Genomic DNA, 23026 nt, shown 5'->3' with positions numbered 1-23026 from the left:
AGTTTATGCTGCTTGGACTCTTGTTCCTTTTCCTAGACTTTTCTGTTTTCTCCTCTCTGCCTTTTTTGCTCCCTCCTTTCCTCTGAGCCTTGACATATTGCAAAGCCTGTGACATAAACTGTCCTGAGAATTGCTGAAAAGGGACTGCACCAATAATACCAAGAAAGAGGCGTTTACTACAGTGACGACAGTCTCCAACTGATACGATGCCAGGTTTTGCAACAGCTGAAGGTGAGGAAAAGTGTAATTTGTTTTTTGGTCTTTTTCTTTGAGATGGAGTCTCACTCTGTCGCCCAGGCTGGAGTGCAGCGGCACGATCTTGGCTCACTGTAACCTCTGCCTCCAGGTTTCAAGCAATTCTCTGGCCTTAGCCTCCCGAGTAGCTGGGATGACAGGAGCATCACCATGGTGAGTCACTTCTTTTCCTGGACCACATGCTGAAGCAGAATCAATGAACAGGTATCTACCAGGTTTATTAATATTTCTAATACTTTTTCTTTCTGAGATTGGGTCTTGCTGTATTGCCCAGGCTGGACAGGATGTGGTGTGATCATGGCTTGCTGCAGCTCAGCTTCCCAGGCTCAAGCAATCCTCTCACCTCAGCCTCCCAGGTAGCTGGGACTACAGGCATGCACCACCAGGCCTGGCTAATATGTATATATTTTTATAGACCTGGCATCTTGCTATGCTGTCCACGGTGTCCTCAAACTCCTGAGTACAAGTTATTCTTCCACCTCAGCTACCCCCCACACCCAGCTAGTTACTGTCGTTGTTACTGTAGAGACAGGGTCTGGCTATGTTGCCTAGGCTGGCTAAATCTGCAAACTTTATCATACACAATCATAAACATAAACTTTCTTTTAAATCTTAGTGGTGCTGCTCCTTTTCTTTTCTTTTTTTTTTTTTTTTTTTTTTTTTGAGATAGGGTCTCACTGTGTTGCCCAGGCTTCAGTGCAGTGGTGTGATTTTGGCTCACTGCAGCCTACACCTCCTGGGCTCAAGCAATGATAATTTTTAAAATCCCAAGTTCCTGGCAGTATCTCTAAAGATCTCAATAAGGTCAAGCACGGTGGCTCACGCCTATAATCCCAGCACTTTGGGAGGTAGAGGCAGTCAGATGGCTTGAGTTCAGGAGTTCGAGACCAACCTGGGCAACATTGTGAAATCTACCTCTACTAAAAAAAAAAAAAAAAAAAAAAAATTAGCTGCACATTGTGGTGCATGTCTGTCGTCCCAGCTACTTGCGTGGCTGAGGCGAGAGTATCACTTGAGCCTGGGAGGCCAAGTGGTCAAGACTGCAGTAAGCCCTGATTGCACCGCTGCACTCCAGCAGAAGCAGCATAGTGAGACCCTGACTCAGAAACGTTTCGATCAGATGCTGATGAAGGGAGCAGCAGCTCATGCTTTCGTGCTCAATAGGTGCCGCACATTGTGCTAAGAGCTTTATGTTCATTGCCTGGTTTTATCCTCAGAAAATGCCCATGAGCATGTGGTGTTATAATCCCTATTCTACAGATAACGAAAGAAGATGTGGGCTTAGTGTTCATTTGTTACAAAGATGTTTCAGAGCTGTTTTTTAAACTACTGGCTGCATTTCCCTGATGAGGTATGAAGTAAAGTTAGAACATCAAAACTGGCTTGTTCTTAAAAGTAAGAGCCACTCACCATCACTTCCATTACACCTGACCTCTACCTCCTGGCAGAGCAGCAGCGGCATTAGAGTCTCATAGCAGCGCAAACCTTACTGTGAGCTGTGCATGCGAAGGATCTAGGTTGATGCTCCTCGTGAGAATCTAGTGCCTGATGGTCTATCACTGGCTCTCATCACCCCCAGATGGGACCGTCTAGTTGCCAGAAAGCAAGCTCAGGGCTCCCACTCTTTCTGCGTAATGCTGAGCTGTACAATTATTTCATGACATGTTACAATGTAATCATAATAGAAATAAAGTGCACAAAGAATGTTATGCACTTGAATCACCCCAGAACCAGTGCCCCCAGCCTGGTTTGTGGAATCATTGTCTTTCATGAAACTGGTCCCTGGTGCCAAAAAGGTTGGGGACTACTGATATATAGTCACTGCGGAATGACTATAGCTCAAAATAATATATAGTTTCAAATATATGCATATAAAAGGAGAGTACTGAATGTTCCCAGCACAAAAATGATACAGACTTGAGATGACGGATACGCTAGTCACCCTGACCTGATCAGCACACGTCACATGGATTGCAGCTTTCCTGCATGCCCCGTAAGTGACATGACAATTAAAAAACATTTTAATTAAAAAGTAAAATAAAATGTTTATTGCTTACTTTTAAATTTTTTCCTTGCAGTTCCAGCTCAAATAATGCTTATCGTTATTATTCGATTTTATTTGTTTATTTATTTTTTGAGACAGATTCTCACTCTGTCGCCCCAGCTGGAGTAAGGTGGTATGATCTCAGCTCTCTGCAACCTCCACCTCCCGGGTTAAAGCAATTCTTATGCCTCAGCCTTCCCAGTAGCTGGGATTACAGATGCGTGCCACCACACCTGGCTAATTTTTTGTGTGTTTTTGGTAGAGACAGGGTCTCACCACGTTGCCCAAGCTGGTCTTGAACTCCTGGCATCAAATGATCCACCTGCTTCGGCCTCCCAAAGCGTCAGCATTACAGGAGTGACACAGCCAGCCTGATGCTTACCATTTTAAAAACAAAATGCAACAGAAAAGGCCGAAAATAAAATAGGCCCTACCCTTTGTTTAATATAAAACACAACTCTGATATCACAGAACACAGGCAGACACGCACTGGAAGGAGACCACATGACTGTTTTTTAACGTTTTAATTTAAACACGTCAGTGTTTGTCCAAATGAGATGATGCAGTCTAGGACGCACAGCAGGATTCCATACTGGACTCACTCCATGAGCCAACTCATCGCTGCCTGTGAACATGAATTCTGGTCCCAAGAGAAGCTGACATTCTTTCCATGAATGTTCCCGCGGTCTCCCTCTGAAAGCCGACGACCGTCCGACCCTGACTCACCTGAGACTATATCCGTATGGCTATTTTAAATTAAGCCCTGAAATGTCCTATGAGCACTGCCTTCTGAGACTGCAGACTATAACCACTCAGATGGAAAAAGAAACAGTCCCTCCATCACCCACATCTTGCGCAAAAAACTGCCACCACTAATGCTTAATCCAACGGGCTAAACTGCTTCAGGTGACATAGAAAGTGTCCATGCCTCTCCACGGAAACACATCCAACCAACACAGGCCAGGAGTGAGCTCTCCCACGGCCTTCCTATCCCATCTCTCATTTCCTCTCTGCTTTTCCCTGGCATGTGCATGGTAAATAAACCTTCCAAACATTTCAAAAATCACACTTTCCTCTCTTTATTACAACGATGCCCATGTTAACGACACTCTCGGTGGCCCCTGATGGCCACCTGGTGACATACACAGCACACTGTGTCCATTAAATGAAGATGCTCTGACAATGAGCCTTTCTCATGGAATAAAGTGTCCTGTCTCATAAAACTGAGAATTCTCCAGAAAGAGCTGAGTGGGAATGGCTTTGAGGAGCACAGTAATTCAGTAAGTTACTGAGAACTGAGGTAGAGAGGGTAGCCTGACCGCACACTGATCTCTGTCGTCAAGCACAGAGCATCTCTAGATCCCGTTATCGTCAGCAAGTTGTTGCTCTAAATCGTTTGGGGGCAAACCCTTGATTCTTCTAAACCAGGAAGTGAATCGGTTTAGAAGAGCTCACATCCCCCGTGCCACCTACAATCTTTCTTCCCAACATCCACAAGTAGAGTTTCTGTCAACAGCACTAGAAGTCCTGTTAGGATTTAAAGCAGAGACCACAGCCGGGGTGTTTCTCAAATACACTTCACCAAACGTCCGAATGTTTCCTTAGCCCTACAGAAATGGGTCTCCTTTGCAAAGGCTCAGAGGTGCTAAATACATATATTAGCGTTGTTAGCTTAGTGATGGGAGGAAGTTTGCAGTGAGGTTTAATTCTAAATAGGGTAGGTCTCACAGCACCTGTACGACACGGCGCCACCGTACTTCAGAGGTCCTTCGGGCAAGAGCAGAGACCACCGCCAAGGGTCTACTGGAATTTTGCTATTGCTCGCTTTTGCCGACAAGGTGAAGGGTAGAACTGAGCTCTGAAGAGAGCCCAGAAGGCATTGGTGCAGGGGTTGGGGCGAGGGGCGTTAAGGTGGATTTCTATCCTCTACATTCCTTGTGTGAGGCACTCAAATGAATTAAGCATAAATAGAGGCACAAGGTTCAACAGCATTTCCCTCTGAAAGGACCAGAGGAGAGCTCCACGCAACACGACCACCCAACAACAGAACATTGTCTAACTCCACACAATGCCCATCACTGCCAGACTACTGCAGGAACCGGTCCAGCTTCTCCTGGATGCGGGCAAACGCGTCCTTCCCCATGTAGTCAATGCGGCCTTCCTCCCACTTCCTCCTCTCTTCCTCGGGGCTCAGTTCCTTCACTTTCTCTTCAATGGAGATCTGGGAAACAGACACGGCCAGGTCGACCTGGGGAAGACAGTCAGTGAGAGATGGTTTTTGCAGCTGTCCATTATCAAGGGAGAGACTGCTAGAATCCACCCAGCATAGGTTTCTGCAGAAAGATGCATCCCAGCTCTCAAAAACAGAGGGCTAATCACTAGCACTTTGTTTTTAATGAGAGAGGGTCTCACTCTGTCACCCAGGCTGGAGTTCAGTGGGGCAGTCATAGCTCACTGCAGCTTTGACCTCCTGGGTTCAGGAGATCCTCCCACCTCTGCCTCCTCAGTAGCTGGGACAACAGTAGACATCACCATGCTCAGCTAATTTTTGCTTTTTTTTTGCAGAGATGGGGTCTCATTGTGCTGCCTAGGGTGGCCTTGAATTCCTGGACTCAAGCAGTCCTCCCAATGTGCTGGGATTGCAGGCATAAGCCTCCACACCCAGCAGCACACACACTAGCTTTCGTATAAAATGCTTAGAAGATATTTTTTTGCTTACAATTTTTGAAATTTTATAAAATGTAATTGTATATGTTCTCTTTTTATGAAGAATTCTTTTCATTCTAGCCACTAAACCATTTTAAACACACACGCACACATGCACATGCACACACACACATGCACCCTACTGATTTAATATTGTCACCCATCAAAACTTCTGTTTTGTGTGACGGTGAATAACCAAACTATGTTAAATGAAACAAAACCTGACCTCATGTAAGTCAAGCCTAGAATAACTTGGACTGCTTGGCAAAGGAATTTAAATAGTAATTCAAATAGTTCTTTCAATGGCAGAGCGTCTGCCTTCTAAGGGACATATGAAAAAACAGATGAATACACAAGTGTATAACAACACACACACGCATACACACTTTCGTTTGGCATTGAGATGAGTCAACAGAAAGAATAAATACATTTGCTTTAAACACTTCCTACCAAGTACTAGAAAAAGACTTAAAAATTTAAAGATGGTAACAACAATAGACACACACATCTATCTGCCTATCTATCCATCCATCATCACCATCATCTATCTGTCTACCTGTCATTATCTATCCATCAAATCATCATTATCTATCATCTATCTAATCATCACTATCATTATCTATCTAATCATTACTATCACTATCTATCTAATCATCATTATCTATCAGCTATCTCATCTATCAACCATCTATCATCTATCTCATCTATCTACGTATGTTCCACCCATCTATACACCCATCCATCCATCCATCTGTCCATCCATTCTTTTTATCGATCAATCATTGGTTATCTATCACTCTATCATCTATCTACCTATTTATCTATGATCTCTATCTACGTATGTATGTTCTATCAATCTATCCATCCAGCCATCCATTCATCCACCCTATCATCTATCACTCTATCATTCGCCTACCATCTCTATCTATCTACTATCATCTCTCTCTTCTATATTTATGTATCTATCATCTAGATGTGCAGATGAATGGATAGATGAGACAGATGATGGATAGAAAATAGACAGATAGTGGATGCAGTGGCTCACGCCTGTAATCCCAGCACTTTGGGAGGCTGAGGAGGGCAGATCATTTGAGGTCAGGAGTTCAAGAGCAGCCTTGCCAACATGGTAAAACCCCATCTCTACTAAAAATACAAAAAAATGAACTGGGCTTGGTGGTGGGCGACTATAATCCCAGCTACTTGGGAGGCTAAGTCAGGAGAATCGCTTGAACCTGGGAAGCGGAGGTTGCAGTGAGCTGAGATCGCACCACTGCACTCCAGCCTGGGCAACAGAGTGAGACTCCATCTGAAAAAAAAAAGAAAGAAAATAGAATAGATATATAAGAGGTAGATAGATAGCTACATGATATGTAGAGAGACAGATACATATAAAGATCAAATTCAGTTTTATGCCACGGGCATGTACTATTTTCTTCTCTAAGTCCTTGCCACAGTGTTTTGAGAGGTTTCTACATACCACGCTCTGCCTTCTATGCTCAGTCCATATATTATGTTTCATTCAAAGACAGCCATCTTATTGATCAAGGTGATAACAAGGTTTAAAAGCTAAATGAAAAGGTCCACTGCAGGATACTGCAGCATCTCTCCCTCTAAGAGCACTTGCATTTAGATCCATGAGGTTCCTGAGAATGAAATGGTTCTGGAATTAACAGGACTGACAGCACCCTACCCCATGCTGGTTTTCAAGATAAAATAGTACCGTGATTGTGACATTTGTGCTACAAGAGTTGAGTATCAAGGGAACAATGAGCTGCTCCAGTGCTGTGAAGTAGGGCATCACACAAGATGCTAAATGAACAGGGGACGGTCCCCTAGAGGACAGCGTGGACACACAGGAGAAGGTCAAAGTGCCCCTGTTTAGCAAATCAGTGACCGAAAGCTTCCTAATCTTTCTGAGCCAGGCACTGACAAGGGCTTTCCCTGGACCACTCTCCTTTCTAATACCCCTCCTTCCAGTTCTGTGAGGTGGGCAACCCGATCTCCACCTCATGAACACTGAAGCACAGTAATGAACTCAGACTGGGCACAGTGGCCCATGCCTGGAATCCTAGCACTTTGAGAGGCCAAAGGAGGATCACATGAGGCCAGGAGTTCGAGAGCAGCCTGGAGAGTGTAGCGAAACCCCAACTCTACAAAAAATAAAAATAAAAATAAAAAATTAGCTGCTTGCAGTGGCCCCTGCCTAGTTCCATTTCCTTGGGAGGCTGAGGCAGGAGGATTGCTTGAGCCCAGGAGATGAAGGCTACAGCGAGCTATGATCATACTTCAGCCTGGGCTACAGAGCAAGACCCTGTCTCTAAATAATAATAATGATCACAATTTTTAAAAAGAAAAAGTAATGAACTCACCCAGAATCCCAAATCTACCACATGGCTGAGCTGCCCAGCACAGGTCTATCCAACCTCACACGGATGCCTTGTCACCCACAAATAACTACAGATTCGATTCATAGAGCCTCAAATAATGACCACAAGGGTGGAACATGCTGAAGGGGTGAATCCACATGTTTTGAAGAAAGCTTGACATCAACCAACAGCTATAGAAATTAAGTTCAAAATGCTGCATTGGAACAGTAACCAAGCAAGAATGAGGAAAAAACATTCAGGTTTTCTCCAAGGGTGACTGACTGGGGAAGACATTTAGCCAATGCAAACGTTTAGATAAAGTAGGTCCCATTCAATGGCATGAATGGCACACATGGTATCACTGGTATGAATACCACCTTTCAGTCTCCAGCTAGACCTAGCTCTAGAGCTGGATTGATTGTTACTTAAAGACCAAATGGCGTTATTAGATCATGCTTAAAGAGGAAGAGAAAACATTAGCAATTGCTTTCATTAAATCCATCAATGGAGAATGTAGTTGAAGATAAGAACACTGCTGAGAGGAAGGAACAGAAAGCATGCATCTCTCATTTCATCCTGAAAGAAGAAATTATTTGCATGCCCCATTTGGACTGGAACATTCACGTGCCCCCCCGCCCAACAATTTTCAGCTTTTAATCTCTCAACCTCCCTCCTGTTCGCTTTGGCAGAACAGCTTTTAAAGAGTGAAAAGGCATGATGATCAGAGTTGAAGATGGCAAAAGAGAGTCAGCCGATCACCCCAGGCAAACGCCAGAGAGAAGACAGAAGAATCAGAGGCAGGGGGAGAAGGAAGCCGATTCTGATTTTTTGTTAAATGAGGCTGAAAAATGAATTAACAGCTGTTGGGTGCATGCACTTGACCCCAGTGACAGTGGATGGCCTCCACCAGGAGCCTTGGACACGGGGAAGAATTCAGATACCACCTCCAGAGCATCCTGTGGACTGGTGTCCCTGACGACCTCAGCAGGGAGTTCCTGGCTCAGTTGGAAGGTTTCCTCGGACGGGACACTTTCGACTTTATTTGCTGGCTGCTGAAACATAACCATTCCATCATGAGTCTGCAGTGGGCTGCAGGGAACTGTATCCCTACCCTAAATGATGGAGAACTCTTTATCCTCGGGTAATATAAAATCAAATTAATGGGTTGAGACCAGGCAAAGTGGCTCATGCCTGTGATCCCAGAATTTTGGGAGGCCAAGGCAGGAAGACAGCCTGAGCCCAGGAGTTCGAGACCAGCCTGGGCAAAACAGCAAGACCCCATCTTAATTATAATTAACTTTAAAAAAAAAAACAAAAACAATGGGCTGTGCTTGCTCCTCTTTTCTGGGAATGCTAAATAAAAATAGCTCAGCTTCTCTCCCCTAACTTACTCTGAGCCATCCACCATGTGTCAGACAAGAGGAGATGCTACAAGTTCTTATGCAATTCATGAAAGTAAAATTTTCAGAGTTGACTTATTTATACCAAATGCCTCCAGACGCATTTTACTAAGATACTCTCTCTGAGAGATTAAAAAAAAAAAAAAAAAAAGAGGGAGAGGGTGTCCATAAAGCCAGTTTTTTGATGATATGTGGTAGTAAAAGCCCAGATTCATAAGGATAAATTTAGGGAAAACAGAATTAAAATCAAATCTGTAGTCATGGAATACTGACTTTAGACATGGTGCAAGTTCTATCAAAATTTTTTAAAAATTAGTGGAGACATAGATGCTATCTTGACATTGTATGTTTTTCTTCTTAAATTGTTTTAAGCAAAGTGGAAGAAAATAACAAAATGACCAAAAACAAAACCCCACAATAAATTTGAACAGACAGCCAGATTCCGTATCCACCAGGATAATAGAGAAATGGACTAATTCTAACACAACGTATTCCAGGCAGGAGAAGCCATTCAAAAAAGAAAACGGGAGGAATTTCAAAAGGCATACTGTGCCCCCACTGGTATGTAATGGGGATAGACACTGTGAGAAAATAACAAGCAATAAGAGAGGTGGCCATGTGTGAGTCATATAGATGAGGAATACCAAGGTGGTTTCAGTCTTTGTGAAGCCTGCAAGCTGAGGGGAAGGCTGGGACAGTGGGTCACACGTTATCACAGCAGGAGTCTCAATTTCAGGACAACCTATCATCTGTTATAAAGAAAGAGAGCAAAGGCAAGTTAGGTCAAACCTTTGAGCAAATAAATGCACTTAACTGAAAATACCCACTCTATTTTTTTCTTTCTCCATGATGCAAACACAGCTTGATACGGGGTGGGTCTGGGGCAAGGTCATAGGCTCACCAATACCTGTCTTCATTTCTTATTCTTCTTCTCATGCTAACGTCCAACTGCATTTTGTGAACTCCTTGTACCTGGACAGGACCATGGAAATGATTCTCACAAGCAGATTGAGTGAATGTGAAGAACGGACATGAGTTACTTCTGGGCTGGGCAATGAGAGAAATAAGATTTTCCTACTCCCTCTTCTTCTACCAGCCAGGTGAAAAACAAGGTCCCTCCACATCTCTGAACTGGGCCTCCATAAGAAAATAAAACCAAAGAGAGAACACATCAGGTGACTCTTTTCTCAGCTCTCCCAAGGGTGGTCCATATCTAACACCATTCTAGATGTGGAGGAGATAACTGAATTCATTACATACAATGGCTGTCATCAGCATCAGCATCTAATCCTCCCAAGGAGTTTCGCTTGAGAAGAACTGCTCTAGAAGGTGGAGCACAATAATAGCAGCATCCTGGATCTCTGAAAGACTGCATGGAGTCGAGGATACCTTGGCCACCCCAGCTGGCTGTGACACACATGAGAAATAAACTTTTATGTATTTGAGGGCTGTTTGTTATAGCAGCTAACCTACCTTGACAAATACAGGGTCAAGAAGCAAACTTGTGTCCAAACACTGGAGTCCTCATCAGGTCAGGTCACAAAGCACTTAGCTTAATGAGTGTGTGCAACAGAGATAAGATAACACTGACATCCTCACTGAAAACACACTGTGGAATTCTTGGGAGTGGATGCAGCTGAGCCTCAACATGAGCCCCTCTTGCCTACACCAGGATGACTTAAGAGAATTGTAATCATTCAAATGCAGACTCCCAGGCCAAGGTCCCAGAGATATTGAGTGATGTCAGCTGGAGTGGAGATCAGTCACTTGGATGCCCAGCTCCCAGATTTCTGATCCTAGCTTTCCCTTTTAGAAGAATGTGCAGTTAATTCTCCTAATTGAGGCATGAATGTATGCATTTCACAGGTGTTTACGGAGAGGTAGGCAGTGAAGATCAAACAACGGCCTACACAGATATCATCTCCACCTTCATGAAGCTTACTGTCAATGAAGACAGACAGTCAACTAATAACAAACACAAAATGGCAAACCATTACAAACTCGAGGAAAGGAAATGCTATTGTTATCAAGAGACCTCACCTGGCCTAAAGGGGGAGACACTCCTGGGAGAGCAATATCTAGAGTGAAGCCTGAAAGATGAGTAGCAGCCGATGATGTAGAATGACTGGAAATAATACAGTAAGAAGAAGAACATACTGAAAAATACACATGAAAACAGATCAGTATGTGCAGCACCCTCAGGCAGAGGAACAGGAGCACAGAAAGAAATAGAAAAAAGGCATCTGCAAAAACTGGACACCCACAAAAGTCATTATTAGTGAGATTTAGTGAAACTTTAAGATGCAAAACAATGTAACTATGAACTTGTTTTTTTAAAACAATCATGAACTTGTTTTCTTTAAAAAAAAATTGACTATTCTAACTCATAATCATGAAAGTATAAATTTATTTATTTATTTATTTTTTGAGATAGAGTTTCGCTCTTGTTACCCAGGCTGGAGTGCAATGGTGCGATCTCGGCTCACGGCAACCTCCGCCTCCTGGGTTCAGGCAATTCTCCTGCCTCAGCCTCCCGAGTAGCTGGGATTACAGGCTGTCGCCACCACGCCCAGCTAGTTTTTTATATTTTTTTTAGTAGAGACGGGGTTTCGCCATGTTGACCAGGATGGTCTCGATCTCTTGACCTCATGATCCACCCGCCTCGGCCTCCCAAAGTACTGGGATTACAGGTGAGAGCCACCATGCCCAGCCTAGGAAAGTGCAATTTAAATAACTCACAGAAGAATGGAGTAGAATGTTGGTTGCCAGGGGCTGGGAGGGGCTTAGAATGAAGACATGTTGGTGAAGGAAGATGAAGTTTTAGTTACACAAGATAAATACGTTCTGGGGAATCTAACATACAGCATGGTGAGCACAGTTAACAATATAGGATTGTATACTTAAAATTTGCTATGAGAGTAGAACTTACGTGTTCTCATTATCAAGAACTGAAGGAGGAGGAGGAAGAGGAGGAGAAAACAGCGTTTATGTGAGGTGATAAAAATGTTAATTGGCTTGATGCAGTGATTGTGTTACAATGTATACACACAGCAAAGCATCAAATTGTACTCGTGAAATACGTATCAATTTTTATTTGTCAGTGGTACCTCAATACAGCTGGAGACAAATTTTTAAAAATTAACATTAAATAAAATATGGGCTCCTTCTTTGAGATCTCAGCTATGTATGTAAAATCCAAACATAAAACTAGGTTCCAAGAATTATGGTGTAAAGCAAAATTCTAAGTTGTCAAAGACGTCAGAAAATCATGATAATAGCACTCGTTTTTCAGTGGACGCTCATGGCTGGCTGCTGAATGGCACTCATAAGCTTCTCAGCCATGATTCCTTTTAATCCCGACAGCCCTATGAGGCAGACAGGTTGAGCCTTCCTCTTACTGCTGCAAAGTTTAGCTTGCAGACAGAGATACTTGTCCAACATATGAGAGATAGCAAGTGAGAGAGCGGGATTTGGGTATGCGCCTCTGTGTCTGCCAAACCTTGCCCTTGAACTGTATGCAATGTACATGATTTTCCAGGGTCTGCAAAACACTGAAATGAGCCTTGGGATAAAATGATGAATGCACTAAGTGCATTATCATGAACTACATGAATCCTGTAAAAATGAATCGCTTCTTTCTTCAAGCAGGGCTGGTAGAGGGATGTCCTGGATTTGAATACTGACACATCAAGGACAAGGATCTGGAGAAATGACTCTGAGCTCTGCGGCTTCCAGTGGGATGTCCCACAGACAGTTATTGTGATGGATAAATGAAGCAGCCAGGCAGGCAAAGAATACGTGCTGAAGAAAGGATGCATTGAATTGGATTAGGGAAAATGTCAATCTGTTTCTGTCATCTAATTTCTCCCGACAATGAACACATAACTAAGTTAAATGGGGCCAGTCATGAAGTATAATCCTTCATTGGAAGGGATTGAACTCGGGGTTACGTGCTTGATTACAAAGGGTGAAATAATGATGCAGTTTTCAGCTTGCCTTCTGCAGATGTGCTACGATCTTATGAATTTCAATGAGGAAGAGAAGTTCAGTCAGCCCTTGCTAATGTTTCTCATCAAGACCCGCGGGCTTACTAAACACTGAATATTAACAACTGAAATATAAAGCAACGTTTATGAATAAATATCACCATTATTCTTACCAGTCAGAAAAGAAACTTCCTCCTTTGCATATCATGCACTGAGAAATTTTTGGATGAGATGGCAACAATCTCAGAGTCTGCTCTTAAGATCATTGTTGGCAAGCTCGTGAATACATGAATATAAAATGTGACTTTTACAAACTGCATTGATTTTTAGCCTTAGGTAACAGCTATTCTACTGATTTATCCCCTAACAGCCTGACTGAAGATGGGGTCACCTTGAAAGAAGAGACTCCAAAGCTGGAGGCAGGCCAGAGAATTGTCAGCTCAGTACAGAGAGAGGCTGAGATATGCAGAGATGCTTCAAAGCAAAACGCTCTGTGTGGGAAGAGGAGAGCTGAGAGGACATGGTAAAAGCAGGTGACGCAGGGAAGGATATACAATAGACACGGAGTGTTCCAGTACACAATCCAAGGACATACATTTAGAGCAAAAAAGGAAGCACTCCTATGCATTATGGACTGTACATTTCTGAAAGTTAATTACTGCCAGGTAAATGCTAAAAATACAAATAGCTCAGGAACTGAAATGAGATTTTTCCACTTTCAGCAATTGATGAAGCTGTTGTTTTACACTATGTCTTCTTCTGCCAAAAATACCTAAAAAGGCTACACAAATAATGTATATAAAACTGTTTTTTTTTAGATGGAGTCTTGCTCTGTTGCCCAGGCTGGAGTGCAGTGGCACCATCTTGGCTCACTGTAACATCTGCCTCCTGGGTTCAAGTGATTCTCCTATCTCAGCCTCCCAAGTAGCTGGGATTACAGGCATGTGCCACCACACCTGGCTAATTTTTGTATTTTTAGTAGAGACAGGATCTCACCATGTTGGCCAGGCTGGTCTTGAACACCTGACCTCAGCTGATCTGCCTGCCATGGCCTCCCGAAGTGCTGGGATTGCAGGTGTGAGCCACCGCGCCTGGTCTAGAATTTTTTTTTAAGTATATCAGCTACAAGGCAGCAAAAACATTAAGAGTAAAGACAGCAGAGACAAACAGAAGAGTAATCCTTACATTTGTTACCTTACTTCAACTCAGTGCAAATAAGACTGGGCAGCTGAGAAACTGAGCAGAGTTTCCAGCAGTGCTAGGAGGCTGAGGGGCCCATAAATATTAATAGCAAGGACCGATGAGGGATAACCGGAAATGGACTGGTTCTCACAAAAACTGAAGCCCAATTTCCCTCCAGCTCAGCCCCAGATAGGATCGGGCCAAACCACCTCAGGGTATGAAACCACATCAAATCACATCCATTTTAAAAACCATCCTCCTTTGGAGGATAATATGATACGATAATATGATTCAGAGCTACAAACTGTCTCTGCGAAGTTTTTCTTCGTTTACCGTGTGTGGCTGTCAAGGGAAAAATTAACTATTACACAAGAAAAGACCAAATGAGCGAAAATCAAGAGCCCAGTGTGTGATTTCCCAGACACGGGCAATAATTACATGTGAGAAACACTAAATAAACTGGGAGGAAAATAAACATTTTCAAGGTAGTATTGAAACTCCACCCAAAAAATCTGATGTTAATTTGCACTAAAAACATAATAGCTGAAAACTAGAATGTGGGGTTAACAACGGATTAGACATGGCCAAAGAGATGAGTTAATAGTAAATAGGTCAGTAGACAGAAGTATGCGGAGAAAGACTGACAGAAATGCAGATAACTGTGTCACAGACATACGGGACACAGTCAATGGTTCCACTAATGTTAGCGGAAGCTGGGCATGGTGGCTCACACCTGTAATCCCAGCACTTTGGGAGGCTGAGGCGGGTGAATCACCTGAGGTCAGGAGTTCGAGACCACCCTGCCCAGCATGCTGAAAACCTAGCTGTACTATAAATATAAAAAGTAGCCAGGTGTAGTGGTGGGCACCTGTAGTCCCAGCTACTCAGGAGGCTGAGGCAGGAGAATTGCTTGAACCTGGGAGGCAGAGGCTGCAGTGAGCCAAGATTGCACCACTGCACTCCAGCCTGGATGACAGAGTGAGACAACATGTTTAAAAAAAAAAAAAAAGCAGGACACACTTCAACAGAAAAGTGTATTATAAATAAAATAAGATTCTCTACAAACAAGAGCAAAAAAATCTGAAGGACAACACTAATCTTTTAATTAACTACATTCCCCTACCCCAGATACTGGAAGGCAAAACACTGGAGAAGATACTAATTGCATTTTTTTCTTTAATACATTAATGTATGTGGAGAAAATTAACATTCAGCTTTACTTTTAAAAACACAGACCTGGCACGGTGGCTCACACCTGTAATTTCAACATTTTGGGAGGTCAAGGTGAGTGGATCACTTCAGCCCAGGAGTTCAAGACTAGCCTGGGCAACATGGCAAAACCCGTCTCTACAAAAAATACAAACTATCAGCCGGGCATGGAGGCACCGCCTGTAGTCCCAGCTACCTGGGAGGATCACCGGAGCCTGGGAGGTCGAGGCTGCAGTGAGTCAAGATCGTGCTGCTACACTCCAGCCTGGGTAACGGAGTGAGACCCTGTCTCAAAAACAGGAACAACATCACAAACCAGAGCACAACAACCTTGTCGTCATTATATATACTAAGGGAGCCACCTGGATTACAGAGCCCCAGGATGCACCCTTGGCTTTTATGAAGTTATTGCGATTTATGAAAATAACCTTTTTTTAATTCAATTTAGGAATTCAGCTCCCCTAAATAAAAAACTCAGAGTAACTCAGTAAATGGACGACAGCAGGTGAAAGTGAAGCTGTGAAGCTGCATGATTCATTTCAAAAAGCACCTGGGGTGTGAATTAAGGAAATGGAATTTCTCTTGATATTCATGGAGGATTGGTTCCAGAAGCTCCTAGGGATACCAAAATCCATGGACGCCCAAGTCTCTGACATAAAATGGCACTGTGTTTGCATATGACCAGTACACAGTCTCCCACAGACTTTCAGTCATCCCTAGGTTAATTACCATATCTATTATAATACACGTGCTATGTTCATACTTGCTATATCATATTGTGTAGGGAATAATAACCGTAGAAAAAAGTCTGTACATGTTCAGTGCAGATGCAGTTTCTTTTCCCAAATATTTTCGATCCAAGCGTGGTTGAATCCACAGGTGTGGAACCCACAGATGCACAGGGTTAGCTATGTATCAGATAGTGTATGGACAGCATCCGTCCCACTTTCTTTTGAAAGATGTTCAGAAATACTGATTTATCCAAAGTCACACAACTAGTATACAAAACAGCTCAAACTTTCAGCTCCTCGTTCAGTGTTTTTAAATATTACCTTGGAAAATGTGACAGTGAGATATTATAATAGTCAATCAACATGGCTTCTGTTAAATAGAGTGTTTTGTTTTTTACTTTAAGTCCCAGGACACGTGTGCAGGACGTACAGGCTTGTTACACAGGTATACGTGTGCCATGGCGGTTTGCTGCACCTATCAACCCGTCACCTAGGTTTTAAACCCCGCATGCATTTGTCCTGGTGCCCTCCCTCTCCTCACCCCCAATCCCTCCCTCCGAAGAAGTCATTGTTTTTAGAAAAATATCAGAAAATATATAGACCGTAACAAAATGTTTTAGGTCAGTGTCCCCAAGCCACTATTCACCTACATTAGGATGGAGAGGTGGGGAGAATGGGGAGTGAGATTGAAGGATAAAATTATGTGGACACAGGAACTCCAAAATTCCTTTTTCTTTTTTTCTGAGATGGAGTCTCACTCCGTTGCCCAGGCTGGAGTGCACTGGCACGATCTCAGCTCACTGCAACCTCCGCCTCCCGGGTTCAAGCGATTACCGGCTAATTTTTGTATTTTTAGTAGAGACTGCATTTCACGGTGTTCGTCAGGCTGGTCTCGAGCTCCTGAGATCAAGTGATCTGTCTTCCTCGGCCTACCAACGTGCTAGGATTATAGGCCTGAGTCACCATGCCTGGCCCAAAATACCTTTTTTGCTAGTATTCTTTTTATTTCGTCAGGTTTTTTTTGGATCTGTATTGCAGTCAGCCAACATAATGCTCCCTAGTTATCTTCTTCTTTTTCTTCTTTTGAGACTAAGTCTTGGTCTTGTCCCCCCGGCTGGAGTGCAGTGGTATGATCTCGGCTCACGCAGCCTCTGGGTCCCATGTTCAAGCCATTTTCCTGCTTCAGCCTTCTGAGTAGCTGGGATTAAAGGTGCCTGCCACCACACCTGGCTAATTTTTGTATTTTTAGTAGAGATGGGGTTCCACCGTATTGGCCAGGCTGGTCTCAAACTCCTGAGCTCAAGTGATCTGCCTGCCTTGGCCTCCCAAAGTGCTGGGATTACAGGCGTGAGCCACTGTGCCCAGCCTAAATGCATTTTTGACTTAAGATATTTTCAGTTTGCGATGGGTTTGTTGAGATGTAAACCAATGGTAAATCGAAGAGCATCTGCATTTCAACTGCTTTGGTTTCACCTCCATCCCTTTCTTCCCATTCCTGAATCTCTCTATTTGAATTTCTCTGCCTTTCTGCTAAATATTTAAGCCAGTCTCTAAGTCTTCTGCCCACTAGGTCTCCAATGCTTGGGTGTCTCCTCCTTTCCCTTGGACCTAGGCAGCCATCCCCGCTCCTGCTGCAACTAAGCATTTCAGCATCCGAGTCTGAGGCCAGCGTGCTGTCTGCTGCCTGCCTCCCCTTCACGCGGTGACTCGGCCTCTTGCAGGGCTCACAGATACCTTCTTCCCTTCGTCACTTTCCTGTGGATCTGTTTTCATCTCCGTTGCTGCCCCCTCTGTGATGTGCAGATGCTGTTTATTCATTTAAGGGCCTGCAGCTGGGCACTGCGCTGTCATCTCCCATTGATTTTTTTTGAAGCCCATGGACGGGCACGATGGTGGGGTAGAGGGAGGGGTGAGGCTGGGCAGAGCCCCCAAGATAAGAGATTCGGGTTGTGCAGTTACTTTTGAGAACTGCTTAAATATCCTGAGCAAACTACACTCAGCCCAGCTGGGGGGTCATCTCCCCTCACCGTAACCTTGGTCTTGAGCTCATGTTCAAACTGACAGCAGAAAGATGGGAGGTCCCAGGGCCACCTACTGTCCCCAGTACCACCCAGACAGAGACAGATTCTACCTGCAAGTGTTTTCTTCATCTCCTCCTAGATCTTGTCCTGGGCCCTGGAAACTGGTGATTCTTCAATTCTTGAGATTATTTTTTCCACCCTCCTCCTTTCTGCAATATTGCCCCTTGAGAATGGGGTGGGGATTTGGAGCCATGCCAAAAATGTCCAAAGGGCACTGCAGTCTCACTGTGTATGAAACCAGCTGACAGTCTTCTCGAGGCTGCTGGCTGTTGAACATGCTTTTTAAAAAAAATTTACTTTTTTAAAATGGACACATAATAGCTGTACATGTTCACAGGGTACATAGGGATGGTTCAACACATACGGGGTTCAGTGTTCCGGTCAGGGTAATTTGCATATCCATCGTGTCAATTATGTATTATTTCTTTCTTTTGGGAACGTACAATATCCTCCTTCCAGCTCCATGAAACTGTGTTACACTGTTGGCTATAGCCATCCTCCAGGGCTATGGAACAGGACCACACATTCCTCTTGTCCAGCTGTAATTTTGTGTCCTTTAACAAATGTCTCCCTATCTTCTCATCTCCCCCCACCTTTCCCAGTCTCTAGGACACTCTCTTCTACTTTTTACTTCTGTTTTTGTTTTTTTTTTTTTTTTTGACAGGGTCTCATTCTGCTGCCCAGGCTGGAGCCCAGTGGTGTGATCTTGGCTCACTGCAGCCTCAACCTCCCAGGTTCAAGCATCCTCCCACCTCAAGCTTCTGAGTAGCTGGGACCACCAGCAAGCACCACCACACCCAGCTAAGTTTTGTATTTTTTGTATGTTGGCTATGTTGCCCAGGCTAGTCTCAACTCCTGATGTCAAGCAATCATTCTGCCTCAGCCTCCCAAAATGCAGGGATAACAGGCGTGAGCCACTGGGCCTGGTCTTGCTTTTTACTTCTGTGAGATTAAATTTTTTTAGCTTCCACAGATGAGTGAGAACATGTGATATTTCACTTTCTGTTCCTGGCTTATTTCACCTGCCATAATGTCCTCTATTTCCATGCCTGCTGCTGCAAATGGTGAATTTCCTTTCCTTTTTCATGGTGGAATAGTATTCCATGGTGTATCTATGCACGGCCTTTTCTCAACCCTTTGACGGACACTTGGGTTGAATTCATATACAGGCTGTTGTGAACAAACTGCAGGAAACATGGACAGGGACGGATGTCCCTTCAATATACTGGTTCACTTTCCTGTGGGTAAACGTCCAGCAGTGTGATGGCCGGATCATATCGTGGTTCTATTTGTAGTTTTTTGAGGAACCTTCATACTGTTCTCCATCCTGGCTGTACTTATTTTTAATCCCCATCAACAGTGGCTAAGAGTTTCCCTTTCTCCACATCTTTTTATTTTATTTTATTTTATTATTATTTTTTTTTTTTTGGAGACGGAGTTTCGCTGTTGTTACCCAGGCTGGAGTGCAATGGCGCGATCTCGGCTCACCGCAACCTCCGCTTCCTGGGTTCAGGCAATTCTCCTGCCTCAGGCTTCTGAGCAGCTGACACTACAGGCGTGCGTCACCATGCCCAGCTAATTTTTTGTATTTTGAGTAGACATGGGGTTTCACCTTGTTGACCAGGATGGTCTCGATCTCTTGACCTTGTGATCCACCCGCCTCGGCCTCCCAAAGCCCTGGGATTATAGGCGTGAGCCACCGCGCCCGGCCTTTTTTAAATTTTTTTATTTTATTTTATTTTATTTTTTTAAAGCCTACAGCACCCGGTATTCCCAGGCAGTCTCCCATCCAGGCCCGACCCTGTCCACATCTTAACCAGCATTTTTTTTTATCTTTTTGACAACAGACAGCACCTAACTGGGTTGAAATGAATGTGCTTTTGTGTCCTTGTCCATCTCCTTGGGCATCAAGTCAGGATGATCCTCAATTCTACCACCATGATGCTCTGCACGTGCTTTTTCTTCAGAAGCCCCGTTACTCCACGGGAAAGCCTCTCCTTGGTTTGGCCTGATTGGCTCTGACTGAGATGTGGCTCGGGGGCCGACAACACGCAGCTAGACGTCTATTAAGTTGCCGCCGCATGCACAGTTATGAATCCAAAGCAAAAGCAGAAGTGACTTATGTCAACAAAAGATCACCGCAACAATTCCACGGAGATTAATACGAAGTGAACATGCCGGGCACTGTTTTGGAGAAAGCAAAGTGCGAAGTGCTCTCACTCTAACTGGGTCTGTTTTTTTCTGAGATTGGCAGGGCTACAACTTGAGCTGCAGCTGGGACTGGAGCTTCCTGGCTGTTTGCCCTTTAGGAGTCTCTGGAGAACCACTGTTTGCCCTGGGAAGCTTGTTTTTAGGGGCTGTGACAATCCATGTAAACCCCTCGAGGGGCTGAAGGGTGAACACACACTTGCTTCTGAGAGAGGATGGCTAGCATTACAACTGAGGCAGTGCCCACCGTGGTTCAGAACAGACTTTTAAGATGCTTTGAATGGACAGGCGCGGTGGGCTCACGCCTGTAATCATAGCACTTTGGGAGGCTGAGGCAGGAGGATCACTTGAGGTCAGGAGTTCAAGAACAGCCTGGCCAACATGGAGAAACCCCATCTCTACTAAAAATGCAAAAATTAACCAGGCGTGGTAGCTCACGCCTGTCCACCTACTCAGGAGGCTGCGGCAGGAGAATTGCTTGGACTTGGGAGGTGGAGGTTGCAGTGATCTGAGATCACATGATTGCATTCCAACCTAGGCAATGGAGTGAGACTCCATCTCAAAAAAAAAAAAGAATGCTTTTAAGATCATCTGCAAAAACACAATCCTTTAAAATAATCCTTATTCAGACAAAGCTCAGCCCGCAGTTTGAAAAACCACTGATGTTCAAGACTCAGGGACAGAATAAGATTAAAATTACATAACCAGAAATAAGAAAGATGGTTTGAATACTGTTTTCTGAGGACTCAATAGAGTCTTGTGAAAACAAAATAAATCTCGGAACTGCACTATCACTAAGTCGAGGGGAACGTGAAGCTAAGCAGCTGCTTGGGCAAACCTGCCTCCCGTTCTCTCAGTCACCGTCTGCTCACTGCGATAAACGCGTATCTGATTGCCTCCTTCGGAGAGGGGAATCAGACACTCAAAAAACAAATACAACCATTTGTCTCTATCTGCTTATGAGCTGGAAGCCCCCTCCCCACTTCGAGTTGTCCCACCTCTCCGGACTGAACCAATGTACTTGTTACACATACTGCTACGTCATGTCTCTCTAGAATGCGTAAGACCAAGCTGTGCCGTGACCACCCTGGGCACCTGTCATCAGGACCTCCTGAGGCTGCGTCACAATGTGTCCTTAACCATGGCAGAAGACACTTCCTAAATTTGTTTTCATGAAGCATTCAATCATATTTCTCTTTTAGGCGAGGAGTTTGAGCATTCAGTTATTTTCAGTACATGTCAACAGTGGATCAGAGGCCCCCTTTATTTGCATTAAGGTGCAGTAATGTAAATAGAAGCATGAGCCTTGAATGGTGCAGCAAACTCTTTGGTTTAGGGTTCAAACTTTGTTACCTACTAAACGTTTCATGTAAATGCGAGCTTTCCTTAGACATCCTGATCTGAGCATGGCTCAGCTCCACTGCCCGTTTTGCACATCACGTAAGAGCTCAACCGACGGGATTCTTCACATTCCAGCAGCAACAAGCAAATGCCCTTGCCTGGACTCACATGAGGCACGTCCTGGGGCCAGACCCAGGCTATGGGATGCTCAGACGCACCCGAGGAACGAAAAACCAGAAAAACAAATTTTACACCTCCCCAGTCGTCACCACCTGAACCTAAAGATCTTTTCAGTGTGTTTGGGTCAATGTGAACTCAGCACTCCGACATTGTTAATGCATAAGGTTGCCAGGGCATAATTCACAGCACAGCGCAGGGAAGCCCGTGGAGTCTTCCATAGCAACGAATGCATAACGCAAAGGCCACTTGTTTCCAAGCAACAAGAAACAGCTCTCCTGAAGTGCCCACCATGAAAAGAAATATATATACATTTCTATCTGAAATATACAGAGAAGAATGACTTCCCTTCAGCCCCGTCCCCAGATCCTTCTCTAAGTAAGATCTCAAAATAATTCTGTTGAGAACCTTGTTAGGATGAGTGGTAAAGATTTAAAACAAGAAATCTTTTTTTTTCTTTGAGACAGTGTCTAGCTCTGCCACCCAGGCTGGAGTGCAGTGGTAAGATCACAGCTCACTACAGCCTCAGCCTCCCGGGGCTCAAGCGATCCTCCTGTCTCAGCCTTCCGAAGTGTTAAGATTCCAGGTGTGAGCCACCATGCGTGGCCCCAGGAAATCTTTAAACACAAGATATAATTCCAAAGTATTCGCCTAGAAAGTGGCACTGGAGAAATGACAGCCTCCATTATTTGTTTTGCAAATAAGATGCGTTTTCCTTTTTCTTCTGTGGAGACAAAGCTCTGCAGACTCAGTCTCAATAGACACCACTGGGCAGGTCGACATTAATTTGAACATTGGGCCCTGGCAGGAATTCATCTTCGCCTGAACCCCTGTTCAAGTCGGGGCTTGGGCTGAAAGCCCTCACGACGCACGGCCCAGTAGCTGGGTCGAAGGAGCACTGAATCACAAAGAGCTCTGTGCCCCCAGACTCCATAAACAGCTTGAGAGTGAGCATGTGTCTCCACGCGGCACCAGTGTTTTGAGGCTGCTATGTAAGAAACGGCCACACACTGTGGTTTACGCCAAGGCAGACTGACCGATAGTTCTTGGCACCAGAAGTCCAGGGGGCTAAAATCAAGGTGTTGGCAGAGTCGGTTCATTCTTGGGGACCTGGAGGAGAATCCGCTTCCTGCCTTCTCAGGCTTCTGGAGGCCACCATATTCCCTGGCTCGTGGCCTCCTTCTATCTTCAAAGCCAGCCACACAGCCTCTCCCAATCCTCCCTCTCTGTCCTCTGCTTCCAGCCTCACTTCTTCTTCTCCGATCTTGACACTTCCACCTTCTTCTTTTAGGGGAGGCTCGTGATGAGTAAGAGCCCATCCCCATAATCCGAGATCATAC

General features: G+C 44.4%; 1 protein-coding gene across 18 annotated transcripts in view; it reads right to left on the bottom strand.

Moving 5' to 3' along the window:
• Positions 1 to 2808: 2808 nt before the first annotated feature.
• The window catches only part of GYG2 (glycogenin 2), a 51029-nt gene continuing 30811 nt past the window's right edge, over positions 2809 to 23026 (bottom strand). For 7 of the 18 annotated variants that reach the window (XM_078362411.1, XM_078362414.1, XM_078362422.1 and 4 more), the window contains one exon: positions 2809 to 4547. In XM_078362411.1, the coding sequence (XP_078218537.1) occupies positions 4386 to 4547 (162 nt within the window). In that variant the 3' untranslated portion in view covers positions 2809 to 4385. Of the gene's footprint in view, positions 4548 to 8315; positions 8424 to 9415; positions 9521 to 9563; positions 9744 to 23026 lie in introns of those variants that run through there. The other 11 variants (XM_078362405.1, XM_078362409.1, XM_078362415.1 and 8 more) reach the window with 4 other exon arrangements.

Source organism: Callithrix jacchus, chromosome X (genome assembly GCF_049354715.1).
Source record: "Callithrix jacchus isolate 240 chromosome X, calJac240_pri, whole genome shotgun sequence".
Lineage (NCBI taxonomy): Eukaryota > Metazoa > Chordata > Mammalia > Primates > Cebidae > Callithrix > Callithrix jacchus.
The sequence above is the reverse complement of the archived record's forward strand: the minus strand, read 5'-3'. Positions and strand labels throughout refer to the sequence as shown.